At 42.1% G+C, this 19,566-nt stretch overlaps 1 protein-coding gene across 2 annotated transcripts in view; it reads left to right on the top strand.

Annotated features, from left to right (window-relative positions):
* The first annotated feature begins 2,064 nt into the window (after positions 1-2,064).
* Positions 2,065-19,566, top strand: part of LOC109871725 (enhancer of polycomb homolog 1) — a 47,338-nt gene continuing 29,836 nt past the window's right edge. Inside the window, exons 1-2 of one of the 2 annotated variants that reach the window (XM_020462697.2) lie at positions 2,065-2,369; positions 5,598-5,690. Coding sequence is in view for 1 of the 2 variants with exons in the window: in XM_020462696.2 (XP_020318285.1) it covers positions 7,948-8,100 (153 nt within the window). In the remaining variant the exon portion in view is untranslated. Of the gene's footprint in view, positions 2,370-5,597; positions 5,691-7,602; positions 8,101-19,566 lie in introns of those variants that run through there. The other variant, XM_020462696.2, reaches the window with a different exon arrangement.

Below are 19,566 nucleotides of genomic sequence, written 5' to 3' on the forward strand. Positions count from 1 at the left end.
TATGTCATGCCTTTAGAAGCTTCTGATAGGCTAATTGACATAATTTGAGTCAATTGGAGGTGTACCTGTGGATGTATTTCAAGGCCAACGTTCAAACTCAGTGCCTCTTTGCTTGACATCATGGGAAAATCAAAAGAAACCTGCCAAGACCTCAGAAAAAAATGGTAGACCTCCACAAGTCTGGTTCATCCTTGGGAGAAATTTCCAAACACCTGAAGGTACCACGTTCATCTGTACAACACTATGGAACCATGCAGCCGTCCTACCGCTCAGGAAGGAGACGCATTCTGTCTCCTAGAGATGAACGTACTTTGGTGTGAAAAGTGCAAATCAATCCCAGAACAACAGCAATGGACCTTGTGAAGTTGCTGTAGGAAACAGGTACAAAAGTATCTATATCCATGGTAAAATGAGTCCTATATTGACATAACCTGAAAGGCCGCTCAGCAAGGAAGAAGCCACTGCTCCAAAACCATCATAAAAAAAGCCAGACTACGGTTTGCAACTGCACATGGGGACAAATATCGTACTTTTTGGAGAAATGACCTCTGGTCTGATGAAACAAAAATAGAACTGTTTGGCCATAATGACCATCGTTATGTTGGGAGGAAAAAGGGGCAGGCTTGCAAGCCGAAGGACACCATCCCAACCAAGAAGCACGGAGGTGGCAGCATCATGTTGTGGGGGTGCATTGCTGCAGGAGGGTCTGGTACACTTCGAAATAAATGAGATCATGAGGAAAATGATGTTGATATATTGAAGCAACATCTCAAGTCATCAGTCAGGAAGTTAATGCTTGGTTGGAAATGGGTCTTCCAAATGGACAATGACCCCAAGCATACTTCCAAAGTTGTGGCAAAACGGCTTAAGGACAACAAAGCCAAGGTATTGGAGTGGCCATCACAAATCCCTGACCTCAATCATATAGAATATTTGTGGGCAGAACTGAAAAAGTGTGCGCGCAAGGAGGCTTACAAACCTGACTCAGTTACACCAGCTCTGTCAGAAGGAATTGCACAAAATTCACCCAACTTATTGTGGGAAGCTTGTGGAAGGCTAAACAAAATGTTTTACCCAAGTTAAACAATTTAAAGTCAATGCTACAAAATACTAATTGAGTGTATGTAAACTTCTGACCCACTGGGAATGTGATGAAATAAAAGCTTAAATAAATCCTTCTCTCTACTATTATTATGACATTTCACGTTTTTAAAATAAAGTGGTGATCCTAAGACAGGGATTTTTTTTACTAGGATTCAATGTCAGGAATTGTGAAAAACTGAGTTTAAATGTACTTGGCTAAGGTGTATGTAGACTTCCAACTTCAACTGTTAGTATATTTAAAACAGAATACTTTTAGAGTTTCAAGTATTTTACTGGGTGACTTTCACTTGAGTCATTTTCTGGTAAGGTATCTTTACTTTTACTCAAGCGTGATAATTGGATACTTTTTACACCACTGGATGCTTGAGTTGTGTGGCAGCAACACTGCCACTGCAGCCAGGGAGGGGAACAAGGGCATTCCACAGGATACAGTGGTGCTGAACATTGCTACCAGGAGTTGGAGGCACAGCGTTCTATTAAATGGGTTTGAGGGACCTGCACTCCAATGTTGGTTGGGAGAATGCCCAATAGTTTAAATTAGTTTTGGTTGAAAGTGTTAGGAAAATGTCTACATTGTGAAAGAGGTCTGACCTCAAAGGGTCTTCCTGGTTGAATTATTATTTTTTCCATCACATAAAATGTAAATCCCAGGTAAATTCACTGATTTATGTGGAAAGGTAAGTTTTGTACAGATTGACCTCTCCCTATCCGAACCTGAATGAAGTCAGGCACCAGCAGGCAGCACTGCAATTGAAAAAGACAGCTTTTCTATGCGTTTATTATTCATGTGTCCGTTAGGTAGTCCATTCCCAAGGTAATCACCTAGATAGAGGACTCGTGTTCACTATACTATGTAGCTACAACAGATGGAACGTTCTCCTTTTGGGATTTGAGCTCATCAACACAGCGCGCTCTACAGGTGATTGGTGCTAGCCGCCGGCCAATCAGGATGCGTCTTTTGTGGCAAAGTTGTTAACCCCCAACAAGACAGTTATCTTCTCCTATTCGTTAGCCAGCTAGTTTTTATAGCTAGCTAATCTTCTTTAAAATTAACCTTGTAATTTCCTGATTTCAACAACGGATTAGTTCGGCGGAGGCTTTCCGATACGAAAATCAGTTTTTTTTAAATAGTATTTTCCTAACAACTCCATTGAGATTTTTTGACGATACTGTTTGCTACGTTTCACTTATGCCGTCTGGCCATTTGGGGATTCAATCTCATGATCATCAGAAATGTTATCACCCATCCTGGAGTAAATGTAATGGTACGTTTTTCTGATATCTTTGACTTCATCAATTTACTGATCGAAACTGTCTCGTGAAAATCGGTTTGTTTGCAAGATGGGTAGCTAGACAGTTACAGTTATTACAATTTAATCGAATGGCAAGTTGGCTTGCTGATCGACGTGACATCGGTGGTTGGCTAACGTTACAGTCGCGAGACAGCTTCATTGTTAGCTAGCTAGTTAGCTGACGTCATTGTTTTTGTCTAGCTAAGTAAAACTGTGTTCTATTGTTTGGCTTGCGATTGTGTTGTAACTTGTCATTGGCTTTCAAAGGTTGTTCGTTCTGACGTGCGAAATGCAAAACAAAGTGTTTTTTTATATTGTGTGGAAAAAAAGGTCAGCCAGCTAACGTTACGGTCATTTCCAGAAAGTGTCATACTAAAATCTGATGTATCAACTGGGCAATACCGTTTTATAACCACTAACGTTAATTTGAATGTCACGTTATAGCTAACTAGTTTACGTTAATGCCATCAAGGAATGCATTTGATAGCTAAACACTGCCAGCCAACAACCAGTGATCTAAAAAGGAACTGCACACATTCAGATTTAGGGTGTGTTTGTAAATTCAATCTGCCGTGCCAGAATGCGCTCTAGGCGTTCGTAAATTCAGCGCACACACTGGAAGGTCAGACTGAGGAGTAGGGTTGATCCGAGCGTTCTGACCTCACAACAGCAGTCAAGCACCCAAGCTAGTTGGCTAGCTACTTCCAGACACAAATGAGAACATCTCGCCCTAGCAGTGCTGGTTAGGCTGTTTTTATCAGTGGAGGTTGCTGAGGGGAGGACCGCTTACAATCATGGCTGGAATGGAGTCAATGGAGTGGGATCAACCACATGGAAACCATGTCTTTGACAATTCCATTGACTATTCCAGCCATTATGAGCTGTCCTCCCCTCAGCAGCCTCCTGGTTTTTGTTATCCAGAGCATTGGTGACTAATTTAGCTGCTGACAATTTAATTATGCGCTTTTGCAGAATTTTATTGACACCCGCTGTATTTAACAGGTGTTGAGCATTTGTAAATTCCTTAGTTATTCTGAGCTCTGGCACACTCGTCTGAAATTGGAGTAGATAGCCAGAGTGAATTTACGAACGCACCCTTAGTAGTTGAAATTCGACTGAAGGAATCTGTGATGACCAATGCCAAGTTGTTTGGAATGATGGTAATTAACATAATACACCTGTGGAGTGGCTTGCTCAAGGTACTCCTAGCCCTGGGCCTGTATTAAAGGATGTTGGTGAAGGAGTGATGATTTCAGGATCAGTTTAGCCTTTTTTGATCATGATGAATAAGATGACATGGACGGGGGGACTGATTCTTGATCAGCACTCCTACTCTGAGGCACATTTTGATTTAAGTTGCTCTTTGCAATTGGAATCGCTGTCCCAGTCCCATCCTACCAGGAACTCAAATCCTTCTGTTCACCTGATTTAGAATTCCTCACAATCAAATGTAGACCGCATTATCTACCAAGAGAATTCTCTTCGATTATAATCACAGCCGTATATATCCCCCCCCCAAGCAGACACATCGATGGCTCTGAACAAACTTTATTTAACTCTCTGGAAACGATTTATCCGGAGGCTGCATTCATTGTAGCTGGGGATTTTAACAAGGCTAATCTGAAAACAAGACTCCCTAAATTTTATCTGCATATCGATTGCGCAACCAGGGGTGGAAAGACCTTGGATCATTGTTACTCTAACTTCCGCGACGCATATAAGGCCCTGCCCCGCCCCCCTTTCGGAAAAGCTGACCACGACTCCATTTTGTTGATCCCTGCCTACAGACAGAAACTAAAACAAGAGGCTCCCACGCTGAGGTCTGTCCAACGCTGGTCCGACCAAGCTGACTCCACACTCCAAGACTGCTTCCATCACGTGGACTGGGACATGTTTCGTATTGCGTCATGTCCCAGTCCACCAACTCAATCATCAAGTTTGCGGACGACACAACAGTGGTAGGCTTGATTACCAACAACGACGAGACGGCCTACAGGGAGGAGGTGAGGGCCCTCGGAGTGTGGTGTCAGGAAAATAACCTCACACTCAACGTCAACAAAACTAAGGACATTATTGTGGACTTCAGGAAACAGCAGAGGGAACACCCCCCTCCACATCGATGGAACAGTAGTGGAGAGGGTAGCAAGTTTTAAGTTCCTCGGCATACACATCACAGACAAACTGAATTGGTCCACTCACACAGACAGCATCGTGAAGAAGGCGCAGCAGCGCCTCTTCAGGAGGCTGAAGAAATTCGGCTTGTCACCAAAAGCACTCCCAAACTTCTACAGATGCACAATCGAGAGCATCCTGTCGGGCTGTATCACCGCCTGGTACGGCAACTGCTCCGCCCTCAACCGTAAGGCTCTCCAGAGGGTAGTGAGGTCTGCACAACGCATCACCGGGGGCAAACTACCTGCCCTCCAGGACACCTACACCACCCGATGTTACAGGAAGGCCATAAAGATCATCAAGGACATCAACCACCCGAGCCACTGCCTGTTCACCCCGCTATCATCCAGAAGGCGAGGTCAGTACAGGTGCATCAAAGCTGGGACCGAGAGACTGAAAAACAGCTTCTATCTCAAGGCCATCAGACTGTTAAACAGCCACCACTAACATTGAGTGGCTGCTGCCAACACACTGACAATGACACTGACTCAACTCCAGCCACTTTAATAATGGGAATTGATAGGAAATGATGTAAATATATCACTAGCCACTTTAAACAATGCTACCTTATATAATGTTACTTACCCTACATTATTCATCTCATATGCATACGTATATACTGTACTCTATATCATCGACTGCATCCTTATGTAATACATGTATCACTAGCCACTTTAACTATGCCACTTTGTTTACATACTCATCTCATATGTATATACTGTACTCGATATCATCTACTGTATCTTGCCTATGCTGCTCTGTACCATCACTCATTCATATATCCTTATGTACATATTCTTTATCCCCTTACACTGTGTATAAGACAGTAGTTTTGGAATTGTTAGTTAGATTACTTGTTGGTTATTACTGCATTGTCGGAACTAGAAGCACAAGCATTTCGCTACACTCGCATTAACATCTGCTAACCATGTGTATGTGACAAATAAAATTTGATTTGATTTGATGACCCCTATAATTACCAACACTCAAAGAAATTATAACTCATATGTGTTTTTTATTCCCATTCAGATCCCAATAATGCTGTCTTTTGAAATGGATTACCCGGGGTGGAATCTACAACTCTTGGATCCTGGCTAGACCCGATGTCTGCCATTACTATAGGTAAGCCCAGATAATGTTTTTATAATATGGGCTTTAGCACCAGATGCCTCTGCTTGCCATTCAGCATTAAGGAGTTATAGGGTTAAGGCCCTGTGACAGACTAGCATACTTTCCAGCAGTACGCTGTGATCATGACTCTCAGATCCATTAAATTACACGCGAGTCATTTGGACGAAGGCATCTTCTGTCCAAGGGAGTTTTTTGTTAAGAGCCGTGACGCTCGGTCTGAACATTAACACGCATGCGGTACAGTTTTGGAAGCGTAAGGACCTTATCTTTCACAAAACAAAAGGTTAAATTTATACACACTGTTTAATAATATATATTTTAAAAATCTCCCCCTTCGATATTGTCTCATTGCTGTAGCTCCCCAATGGACTCTGGAGGCGAAGGTCGAGTCAGGCGTCCCCTGAAACATGACCCGCCAAACCGCGCTTCTTAACAACACCGGCATCCGGCCCGCCACAAGTAGTCACTAGAGCGCGATTAGCCAAGTAAAGCCCCACCCGGGCCAAACCCTCCCCTAAGCCAGACGACGCTGAGCTAATTGTGGTCGTGATAGTGACACCTCTAGCACTGTGATGCAGTGCCTTAGACTGCTGCGCCACTCGGGAGGCCCTGATACACACCTTTTTTTTATAGGGTTAGGGTTCCCACACAGTCATATTTCCATGTTACAGCACTTGTTTACGGAAACAGACAGAAGTCAGTGGACTAGGGATAATTAGCTGTCTGTGCCTCCGAAGACCAGTGTGTAAACGGAAGACGGATGCCATAAACGTGTTGTCATTGTAAAATACTGTCGGCTGCAACTGAGTTAAAACAGTGTACAGTAAGTATGTGTTTTACATTTGAAGTTATTTTGAAATATGAAAGAGGGATTTATGTTTCTAGAGTGATACCGTTATTAAGAATTGATTCACGTTAGATGGGAGTATTGGCTGTTTTGGCTTCTAGAGCCAAACAGAACATGTAAGGTCCTTGGACTAAGGAGTAAGGTTAGGCTCCTTTTAGTCCAATATTGGGCTTACATTAAAGAAACTGGAGATTGGTCCATAGGGCAGGAGCCTCTGGCTTGGAAAGGCTTACTTATTCAAGGTACCAGAACCCTTTATTTTGAGATTCTTAATTTTTCCAAATATTAAAATTACTGTGGGATACAGAGGACCCACAGAGTTCTGTTGGAGAGGGCCACTGTTATACGATTTATCACAAGAAGGTGACATTTTTTAACTTTGAAAATACTTTTGGAAGCTTTTCAGTTTTTACCTTACTGGTAATTTAGTCACTATTTAGTGAATGATCACTATTTAGTGATGGTTTATTTTACATTTATAATATAGTTATTTAAAAAAAACTTGTTGTTCGTGCTTCATCTCAAAGGTTTTATTTGACATTTTATATAGGATCTAGGTGTGTTATCACTGCATCAGCAAGATACAGCAAACCCCCTCTAAATGTACAAATCACACGTAAAACAGAAGCAGGAGAAAAATGTGCATGATAATACACCAGGTACACTCTTACCTTATTTGCACACACTGTATATATATTTTTCTATTGTGTTATTGACTGTGAGTTTGTTTATCCCATGTGTAACTTTGTTGTTTTTGTCGCTTTGCATTATCTTGGCCAGGTTGCAGTTGTAAATGAGAACTTGTTCTTAACTGGCCTCCCTGGTTAAATAAAGGTTGAAATAAATATAATGTTACTGTGACAATTCAGAATTATTTAGTCACTGATGATGAATTGGCAAATGTAGGCTATTTAGTTTGCAATCAATTAGGGACATGCAGCGAAATATTCTGTAGTGTTAATGCCCCTTTGTTATTGCAATCCCATATGTAACCTGAATCAAACTAGTTCTCCAAATTGTTTACTTGTTTACTGTGGGGGCGCTTCGCCCCACCCCCACCGTCGCGCACGCGCTCGGAACCGTGTGGGAATGGCTGTTCGATGATCGGTGGGTTGGGCTGCTCTGTGCGAACGGAGCGTTATAAAGAGTTTTTAATGTCCGCCATGTTGGCCATGGCGTACTCAACCACCGATAGACAGCGAAGCCTCTGGAAAAAATAGACCGAAAGAGAGCGACCAAGATCCGGGCCTTCCCGGCTCCGTTCGACGCCCTAAATATAGCTTTCAACCAGTCGAACCGTAGATTTCTGAAAAACAACAGTCATCCATGAAAGCGCAACAAGAGACCGTTGTGAATTTTAGGAGATCGGATAGATTTATGTTGCATCTCGAATTATAAAAAATGAGTAAATTGTCGTTTCGGGCACGGGCGCTGGACGCGTCCAAGCCACTACCCGTCTTCCGATGTGAGGATTTACCAGACCTGCACGAATATGCATCTATTAACCGGGCAGTGCCGCAGATGCCGACGGGGATGGAAAAAGAAGAGGAATCGGTATGTTTTATAGTTCAACATTTTGAGAAGAAACACGTTAACTTATTTTTATATTCTGAGAGGTGTTACTCTTTTTTTCTGCGCAAGTTTGCACAAAATGGCTGCCAATTGTATTTTCAATAAGACGACGAAAAAGTGATGTAGATACCATGCTAATAATACACTAATACACTTTACAAATCACTACGAGTTATTAGTTCTATATATTATACTATATTCTGGTTTTAGCTGGTTGTTTTCACTTGAGATGATTTTCAAAGTACAAAGGAATCACGTGACTCCCGTCAATCCGACATTTTGTTGTCTGTCTTTGGGATGGGCCTTGTGCTGGCGTAATGGCAAAGGACCGGTGCAAGGGGGAGCTAAATATCGGAAATTGTATATGTCCTCAAACTGTGCCTGTGGGATGATGGCGATACTGGGGTGGGGGGGGATGAAAACTTTGTGTGCCTTGCGTGGATCGTCTGTCTTTTTAGTTTCAACCATAAGTGTGCTCTCCAAATAGCCTATGCATTGACTCACGGTGTGATCTGTTGAATTATTATAAATTAGCGCGCCAACGAATGCATGAGAGTAATCACTCATGGCTGCACTGTTTTGCTTTACTTTCAATAAGCATATGGTTGGCGATATACAATTTGTATTTTGCTGGGCACCTCTAGGTTCATATTTGGCTTCACGCTCAAGGATTCAAGGCTAGGCTAGGCACGTGGCCTTGTTATGATGTGGACGTTTGTACCTGTCAATATGACATGTAGCTTCTGTTTTTGGTTATCCGCTGTCATGTCTCTTGGACCGGTCTGTGTTTACATTTCAGTGCACTAACTTGTATAGCCAGCTTTGTAGTTTTATTAGTTAAAAAAATAAATATTGTTTCCATATTTTATACATGCCATGCTTCAGTTGAAACCTGTTTCTAGTGATTGCCTACCTACACTGTTTTCTCTAAGGTAAGATGCTCCCACTCCCTGCAGACCAGTTGTCTAAAATACCCTTTTTATTTCACCCTTTGTGTACTTTACTGTATTTATACTTGGGATATCGCACTTCAACTGAAGTTTTATTTAAAACATGTTTTAATTTTATTGCTGGAGGACTACTTTAATTGCACATTTCGATTTGAATGTGTTGATTTATTTATGGCTAGGCCAGGACATGTCTTCTTGACATTCCTCTATGACACAATGTATCTGAGCTCTGAGGCTCACAGCAGGAGTCCCAGCAGTGGGCCTTTTCACAAAGAAGCCTCCACTCCATTCTTATGTACTGTGTTGCATAATAGAGGCACATAACAATCGGAGTGGTCTGTTTATTTATGCAGTATTCTGAGCACCCTGTCAAAGGGGAGCTGTCTGGCAACAGACAGCTTCTCAGTGACTGGCATGGGAAATGAGATAAGCATGGTATCCACCTTATGTCACAAAGTAGTTTTTAATGGATGTTTTGGTGGGGGAATCGACGCTCTAGCTTGCGCTATGCGTGTGCCTAACCTGGCTGCTCAACTTTTTATAACGGTTAACTGTGTCAGTCCACACAGCCAGTGTTTGTTGGGTGAACTCACTGTCACTGGGTCGATGTCTGAGACATGATGCAGAGGGAATTGGAGGGATATGTTTTGTCTGAGTGCCAGTTTTCCTTGAACACACACGTTGGCAGTCGACCAGTTTCTCACTGCTGTGACCGCATTCACCTGTAATGTGTTGCGTGATGGGCTAGCCTACCTGACCCAAATCTCTGCTGTGATACATCTGAAATCAGGTGATAAATGGTTTCACCACAAATGCGTGACTATCTATGACCTGTTATCCTTTGAGAGAGCCAGATGGTTTTTGCCACAAATAGCAACTTACTCCCTATGTAGTGCACTTCTTTTGGCCAAGGCCCATAGGGCTCTGGTCAGAAGTACTACACTATATAGGGGAAATGGCTGCACTTTGGGATTCAGCGACATATCATCTTCCCCTCAGAGGTGTTGAGCCTTGGTGAGATTAGCACAGGGGCTGTATTTATCAAGAGTCTCAGGGGTAGAAAGGCTGATTTGGGATTAGTTTTTCCTTGTAGATCACAATGAATAAGATTACTTGGACTGAAAGGGACCTGCCGCTAGATCAGCACTCCTACCCTGAGGCGTGCATTATATATGTCCCCAGATGGTTTCAGGAAACAATTTATAGAAGTAGCTGTGTAGACCACTTCTTAGTCTCACAGTAGTGGAGTTACATAACCAGTTCTTCTCTCCAGGCATGCTCTGTGTGTATCCCAAATCTCACCCTATACAGTGCACTACTTTTCACCAGGGCCCATTTTTTTTGTACTCCTCCAGAGTCTAACAGTAGTCAAGTTATGAATTCTACTCCCTAGATGTTCTGATTCTCCGTGGCCCTGTCATTCAGTCCTTGCCCCCTGTGGCAGGCCATGTTAAGTGACATTTACAACGGCTGGAACTGTAGCTGCCTGGTAGGCAGAAGGACAAGAGGAGCAGCCGTGGGCCCCCAGAGCAGACCTGACAGCAATCGATACACATTTTAAGGGATCGCCTATTTCTAGATAGACTGTTGTGGTCTGGAGGAGGGAGAGACGGATGGTTCAGTCAGTTTATCCTCTGCTAGCCCATTGCCATCGCTAGGGAAGTAGCCTATACAAAGGGAGTGTTTTGATAAAATGTATTCCCTGGTACTTTTTAGCCAGTAGATTTTAAAGTAGTGCTCACAAGCCAAAAGTGGTCCCTGAAAATGGAATGCTAGGTGGAAAGGGGGATACCTAGCCAGTTACACAACTGAACGCATTCAACTTAAATGTGTCTTCTGCATCTAACGCAACCCCTCTGAGTCAGAGTTGTGGGGGTTGCCTCAATCGTCATCCATGTCATCAGCTCCCAGGGAGTAGTTGTTGTTGAGGGTTAACTGCCTTGCCCAAGGGCAAAACGGCAGATTTTTGGGTTACTGGCCCAACACACTTAACCGCTAGGCTACCTACTATGTAAAATATGTGCACCACATCATTGCTCTCGCTCTGCTGTGGTGGGTGCATCTTGCTAGCTGTCACTCATATGGCCAGGGGCTGAAGCTCATTGGTTGAACTCCAATTGTTAGGAGACTTGGCACACATGGGGGAACATGGTGCAGCACAGCTTCCAGAAAAATGGTTGCTTTCGAACTAGGGATTTTGTGGTGGAGGTAAAACAGTAATTCTGATCAAAGATTATGCATATATGAATGACGCATTGACAAATCCAGCCCAAAACTGAAGGTAAAAAAAAAAGCTTAGTAGTCGCCGACGTTTCGGTCATGTCCTTATGTTTGGCAGCAAGTGTACCCCCCCCCCCTTCAAGGCTTTGGATGAATGCAATGGAAATACTGAAGTATCTAGAAGCTGCATAGCCTATATTGGAGCTGGCCTTTGGAGCCGATTCCAGAGTACTGAAAATGTAATTGGTTGTCAACAATTTTCTCAGCAAGCCTTGGAGAATGCTAACAGTCTATTGATTTCTATGCAAACCACATATCTATTGTAATGTAGGAACAAACTTGCTGGGAAGTGCACTATTCTCAGCCCTTGGGAAGAGTAAGGTTGCATCACGATTCTCCACACTTTTCCCAAAGTCTACACTCCCAGTCATGTATTTAATGTAGTACCAATTGGCTGGAGGAAGATATCATGACTGAGTGTGCAATTGCAGTCTTTGGTAGAAGGGTGGAGAATCGGGATGTAGCCAAAGGTTTCTGTAGTGTGGACTTAAGGCATCGATTTAGCCTCTGTGTGCTGCAGCCAAGGCAAACCTGCAGGTGACTCTGTCCATGTAGGATTTACTAATATTCTGGGTTGGGCAGCAGAGATGGTGTTCGTTGCTTTGTATGGGAAGGGTTCTGTTCCTCTTCACCTACGCTACCGCCAACCCTTTGCAACTAGAGAGAAGTAGGTTTGGGCGGAATCTAGATTTTCATATCGTCCTTCTCATCCTGTGATTTATGGTATTACCAGCATGGCACACAAGGGTCACAAAAATGCAGGAGTAGACAGCTAAATCATGCTCATAAAGTTATATAAGCATAGCTAGTAGCTACTGAATGTTATTTTCGGTGAGTGGACATTTTACAAGGGAAATTGTGCAAATAAACAAAGTTGTGACGCATGCATTTGTGAAGGAAGAGCATCGTGTGTACACGGAGCAGATGGGAGAAGAACAGAGAAGGGAAAAAACTCTAGGAAGCACAGGGGGAAAAAATGGCAACTGTACAGAACTCATCCAGAGCTCTTTGACTTCTGGCAGAAAGTCATAAGATATCAGATGGCAAACATTTAGTAGTGAATTGCATACAGGTGTGACTTCATCACCTCATGTGAGCCGCATAACAGACACTCGCTGATAGATAAAGAACACTTACAGACTCACCAGCTCGCTTTCTCCTGTTGTGCTAATTACAAACACATGACTGGCTCACCTGTTCTGGGGAACCACAGTAAGCGTCACAATGAATGCTAACGTATTGCACAAGTTGACTGCAGGTATTTAACTTAAACTGTCCCGTGGCTTTTTCCAAATACCCGTATACTGCCCAAGCCTAGAGAGAAGCTCACTTTATTTGGCATATACAACTAGGGCTGTGATTGTCATGGAAGGTTATCGGTATTATTATAATGATTTGGTTGATTTAAGAGGAGATACTGTGGTGATTGGTCAAATTTGCAAGCCCTCGTAACAGTGTGGTGAGGAGTAGGAGCTCTGCTGTACACTGTGTATTTAGCCATTCATTGTAGTCATGCTCTGTAGAGTTGCTGTTTTCTTGTGTCAATTAACCCATGACATTCCTGGATTACTCATTATATTATTAAAGTCTGATTTTAATCAACAAATACAACATTAAGTTTTAAAACGTTAAGGGTACAAGACTATATATATATCTATCTTGGCAAAATCACTACATATCACATCAGGCCAAGCGGGGAGAGCCCGGTGTCACAGTTCCAAGTCAAAAACATCCAGCTAACATCCATGATATCCTTTGCCGCCGTAGTCTTCCGACATATCTCAAACCAGTCATTACCATTCAACAGAATTATAAAACAAATAATTAAGTTTCTTTCCAGTGAATTTCTGAGTTACATAATTGTAGAACTAGCAAAGGAGTTTTGAAGTTGAGGTTGTAGTATTTCTAACTAGCGCTAGCAAAGTTGTCAAACAAGCTTGGACTAGGCTAATTTAGGAGACTTGACTGCAGCAAAGTTTGATTAAACAATTCAGAGACTGAAACAAATAAATCAGAATGCTTATATTTGAGTGCAAATTGATATACAATCCCAAAATCAGCTACAACTGTCAGTAAAACAAAGCTTAAAATGATGTTTGAGTGAACCCTGAATACAGAAAATGAATGATGAAGTATCTTCTGGACACGGTAAACACCACCTCAACACTCTACACTGAGTATACCAAACATTAGGAACGCCTTCCTAATATTGAGTTGCACCCTGCCCCTTTTTCCCCTTCAAAAAAGCTTAAATTCGTCAGGGCATGGCATCTACTAGCTGTCGAAAGCGTTCCACAGCGATGCTGGCCCATGTTGACTCCAATGCTTCCCACAGTTGTCATGTTAGCTGGATATCCTTTGGGTGGTGGACCATTCTTGATACACACTGGAAACTGTTGAGTGTGAAAACCCAGCAGCGTTGCAGTTCTTGACACAAACCGGTGTGCCGGTCACCTACTTCCATACACCGTTTCAAAGGCAGTTAAATCTTTTGTCTTGCCCATTCACCCTCTGGTTGTCTACACTTGACACTTACGTGTGACTTTCACCATCATTGAAAAGACACAATCCATGTCTATTGTCTCAAGGATTAAAAACTGGTCTCCCCTTTTAACTACACTGATTTTTGAAGTGGAATTAATAAGTCTCATGGAAAGAGCAGGTGTACTTAGTGTATATGCAGGGAATTGTTGATCAATCGTGGAATCCTGGAGGGGACTAACTATGGCTTCATCCCAAATGGCACTCTTCCTTATAGTGCACTACTTTTGACCAGAGGCTTGGGCCCTAGTTGAAGCTTGCTAGGGACCCCAGAGTAGAGCTGTGGCGAGCGGCACAGTGAAACCATAATCACACACTCCGGAGAGATTATATGTACAAATCTGGGACCACGCTGTGCTTCTGCTGTCTTGACAGGCTGCCAATGGCACAATGCCCAGGTCTGAGAGCCAGAGGCCCGTTAGTTTTACTACTGTCAGACGAGTACCCCCCCCCCGGCACTTTTCTTCAGGATGACAGAAATCCTATTCAGATGATGGTAATTCATCTTAAAAGAACATGCAACTCGAGGATGCAGCAGCGTTTCAAGTTTTATTGGTCGTATACACGGGGTACTTATACATTGTCCAACAAAATGCTTACTTGCAGGTTCCTTCTCGACAATGCAACCACAATAAACGATAAGAATACGTACTTAAATTAAAGAATATAATAAACATTTTATCATAAGTATAACACAGGAAGGCACAGTTTATAGTCCAATTTTGGGGGATGGGATGTAATGTATAATGAGTAGGCTTGGGTGGTTTACCGGGGTATTTCGATAAAGCCGCAATGCTTTTTCAATACCGTTGAAACTATTTCTGAAGTTTTAATACATTTTAATATTTGTAACTACTTTTTAAGTACCTGTAGTCAACATGTGCAATAAGTTTGGAAATAAAGTTCATTTCTTCATTTCATCTGTCACATTGAATTTTACGGTGGTCCACAGTCACGTGGTTTTTGTTTACACGCACACAACGACGAGAGACCGGGACCTTGTGAGTCATTCACTGTTGTGCATCATGCGCCAGGTGATCTAATTACAGTATGGAATTCACAACTAAATGTTTGCCAGCTAGATACCTTCACTATCAACTGTCTAAAATGTACTAAATGCTCAGAAGTTGTGCATTTGGTAGGCTAATTTAGTAGCTAGGTGGTAAGCTTCTATCAAAATCGAGCATTTGCTTGGTAACAGCACATAATCCTCTCCTGGATCAAGAGCATTGCTGGTTAATATTTGTTTTGTGCGTACAGCAAACTGTGAGTATCATTTTTTGTGTGTTACTTATATAGTTTAGGCCACAAACTGTACAAAATGTTCACAATGCACTAGTTAAAGAAAAGGAGAACCGCACTCTAGGAGCTCAATTATTGCATCTGAGCTTCTAGAGTGTGCGGCTCTCCTTTTTCTTTTTCAAGTGTTATACTCCACTAGCCAGCACCTCGTCTAAATAGGTGTTTATTTCGCCTCCAGCCCAACGCACTAGTTAGCATTTAATTAGCATTCTCTATGGGATTTGTTAGCATTGCTAACCTTCGGATTACAGAGCATCAGTGGGGTTTGAAAACAGTGGCCGTTGTGGTCAGTGCCCCTTATTACCGCATATCCCGTTATGTCATACCGATTTTGTGCCAATCTGGATACTGTCCAAGCCGATATTTTCCTTGCCAAAAAACCCGATACCGATTTTATAAGAAAAAAAATTGCAGCCTTTTTAAGCATTCTAGTACAGTTAAATAGTGGACACACACACTGACTAACCAAAAAGTTAATTTGTTGGGATTTACGTATGTCCCCATTACCAGTAAAACATAATCAAACCTATTTCTTTCACTTACTTGCTTAGCTGTTTCGTTGTTCAGTCTCAACCAGGATTTCGTCAAGCAGTGAAGTTTCAGCTCTCTGTGGCCTCTTCCTCGTTGCGCACTGTCACGGTTTCCATTTTTACCATTTTGTCCAACATTCTTGAGCATGCAATACGGCTTTCCCCAGTATGAAATCCTAGTAGACCCACTGTGCTGTCAGACTCAGCATGCTCATGGGGCTGACATCGCTGGTCCAAATGTCAGTCGTGAAGCTAATAGCAGTGACGCCCGTAGCAAGTAAATCCAAGTTTATTTGTCATGTGCGCCGAATACAACCTGTGAAATGCTTACTTGCAGGCTCTAACCAATGGTGCGGGGGGGGAAAAGGTGTGTAGGTAAAGTAAAGAACTAAAACAACAGAAAAAATACATTTGAAAAAAGAGTAGCAAGGCTATATACAGACACCTGTTAGTCAGGCTTATTGAGGTTGTATGTACATGTAGGTATCGTTAAAGTGACTGCATGTATGATGAACAGAGAGTAGCAGAAGTGTAAAAAGAGGGGTTGGCGGGTGGTGGGAAACAATGCAGATAGCCCGGTTAGCCAATGTGCGGGAGCACTGGTTGGTCGGGCCATTTTAGGTAGTATGTACATGAATGTATAGTTAGTGACTATGCATATATGATAAATGGAGTTGCAGCAGCGTAAAAGAGCAGTGGTGGGGGGTACACAATGCAAATAGTCCGGGTAACCATTTGGTTACCTGTTCAGGAGTCTTATGGCTTGGGGATAAAAACTGTTGAGAAGCCTTTTTGTCCTAGACTTTGCGACTCCGGTACCGCTTGCCTTGCGGTAGTAGAGAGAACAGTCTGACTGGCGTGGCTGGGGTCTTTAACTCAGATGTGCGTTTCAACAATACTGTCTAACTCCGGTATGGCAACATTTGAAAAATAGCGCCTACTTGGTAGTGTGTACCGGTGCTCGACCAGTCGGCGAAAGCCAACATCATCCACGACAGAACTGTTGATTGTCAAGGGCAATGAATTCCATTATCTTGGCGTTAATGGATTTTGCATTGTCTCGCTGAAATGTTCTTACTCTTTCAAACGACTGCTCGACTTGTTGACTGCTCGATCCACACAGCATACATTGGGCTGTGTTGTACGTGTAGTGCTATATTTTTTGTGGCGTCATTACGTCATCTACCGACGATACAGCAAAATCACTAGCTTAATTCAATCTACTATTCCCCCATAGTAGAACAATTGACCTGTCTGGGACCGTTGTGGGACGATGATGCCCAAATTCATACAACCAGTATATAAAAAATAAATAAAATAATTACACTTTTGAAAAGCAGGCTGATGCAGCAGACCAGAACGTTTGGCTTAGTGTTCATATACTATTATTTCTTCACATAAGCATAGTAATGCACACCCGGCAGTAGGCTGCTCGCAGATGTTTGTTCCGTAATGCAATTAGCGGGAAAACCGTTTCCAAAAGCGCACCCCACATGTGAGTGGATTCATGTGACGGAGATTAAAATATCCATGAGAAATAAGAGGGGACATCTGAAGATTCAACAATTCGGATGGGTTGCTAATATGACTAGGATTGTGCCACTGACTTCTGAACAACGAGTTGATTTGAAAACCAATAGAACATGAGAGAAATAGGCTACTTGTTTCAATGGCATAATATAATTGGTTCCATGTTTCTATTGTCGGGTTTTTGCTAGGCCACCTTAAAGCAAGATAAGACGTGCCTCATAATATGAAGTAAAATGTTAAACGTGGAAATCTAGCGGAACCCCTCGACAACATTCCGCTGAAAAGGCAGCCCGTGAAATTCATTTTTTTTTTTTTTAAATACGTAACTTTCACACATTAACAAGTCCAATACAGCAAATGAAAAACTCCTTGTTAATCTACCCATCATGTCCAATTTCAAAAAGGCTTTACAGCGAAAGCACAACATATGATTATGTTAGGTCAGCGCCAAGTCACAAAAACACACAACCATTTTCCCAGCCAAAGATCGAAGTCTCACAAAACAGAAATAGAGATGAAAATGAATCACTAACCTTTGATCTTCATCAGATGACACTCATAGGACATCATGTTACACAATACATGTATGTTTTGTTCGATAATGTGCGTATTTATATCCAAAAATCTCAGTTTACATTGGTGCATTACGTGCAGTAATGTTTTGATTCCAAAACATCTGGTGATTTTGCAGATAGCCACATCAAATCCCAGAAATACACATAATAAACATTGCTAAAAGTTACACGTGTTATGCATGGTATTTTTAGATCCAATTCTCCTTAATGCAACCGCTGTCCGAATTCATTTTTTTTTTATTACGGAAAAAGCATAATCTGAGTATGGCTCTCCAGAGCCCAATCCAGCAAAATAAATATCTGCCATGTTGGAGTCAACAGAAGTTAGAAATAACATTATAAATATTCACTTACCTTCGATCTTCATCAGAATGCACTCCCATGAATCCCAGTTCGACAATGAATGACTGATTTGTTCCATAAAGTCCATTGTTTATGTCCAAATAGCCACTTGTTGTTAGCGTGTTCAGCCCAGTAATCCATCTTCATGAGGCGCGAGCACTACGTCCAGACAAAAACTCAAAGTTCCATTACAGGTCATAGAAACATGTCAAATGATGTATGGAATCAATCTTTAGGATGTTTTTAACATAACTTCAATAATGTTCCAACCGGAGAATTCCATTGTCTGTAGAAAAGCACTGGAACGAGAGCTAACTCTGTCGGACCACTGACTCATTCATCTCCCATTCCCCCCTCCTTTATTGCAGAAGCCTGAAACAAGTTTCTAAAGACGGTTGACATCTAGTGGGAAGCCTTAGGAAGTGCAATATGACCCCATAGACACTGTATATTCGATAGGCATTGACTTGGAAAACTACAAATGTCAGATTTCCTACTTCCTGGTTGGATTTTTCTCAGGTTTTTGCCTGCTATGAGTTCTGTTATACTCACAGACATCATTCAAACAGTTTTAGAAACTGTTAATAATAATAATATGCATATATTAGCAACTGGCATATATAGCATATATTATTCATCCAAGCTACTCGGTCCCAAAGAGGTTAAAGGGTTTTTCTTAATTTTTACTATTTTCTACATTGTAGAATAGTGGAAACAGAACAAGGAATCAAGTAGTAACTAAAGTGTTAAACTACTCATATTTTATATTTGAGATTCTTCAAAGTAGCCACCCGTTGCCTTGACAGCTTTGCACGCACTCTGCATTCCCTCAACCAGGCAAAGGCAAACACACGATTGCATTTGTTATTTCATAGTTTGGATATCTTCACTATTCTACAATGTAAAAATAAAGAAACCCTTGAATGAGTAGGTGTATCCTAACTTTTTGACCAACAAAACCCTTTGCTATGAGACTCGAAATGAGCTCCGTTGCATCCAGTTTACATTTTTTCATCCTTGATGTTTCTACAACTTGATTGGAGCACCTGTGGTAAATTTAAATTGATTGGACATGATTTGGAAAGGCGCACACACCTGCCTAATATAAGGTCCCACAGAAGACAGAGCAAAAACTAAGCCATAAGGTCGAGCGAATTGTTCGTAGAGACAGGATTGTGTTGAGGCACAGATCTGGGGAAGGGTACCAACAAAATTGTGCAGCATTGAAGGTCCCCAAGGACACAGTGGCCTCCATCATTCTTAAATGGAAGAAGTTTGGAACCACCAAGACTCTAACTAGAGCTGGCTGCCTGGGCAAACTGAGCAATCAGGGGAGAAGGGTCTTGGTTAGGGAAGTGACCAAGAACCTGATGGTCACTGACAGAGTTCCAGAGTTTC

This window comes from Oncorhynchus kisutch, linkage group LG27 (genome assembly GCF_002021735.2).
Source record: "Oncorhynchus kisutch isolate 150728-3 linkage group LG27, Okis_V2, whole genome shotgun sequence".
Classification (NCBI taxonomy): Eukaryota; Metazoa; Chordata; class Actinopteri; order Salmoniformes; family Salmonidae; genus Oncorhynchus; species Oncorhynchus kisutch.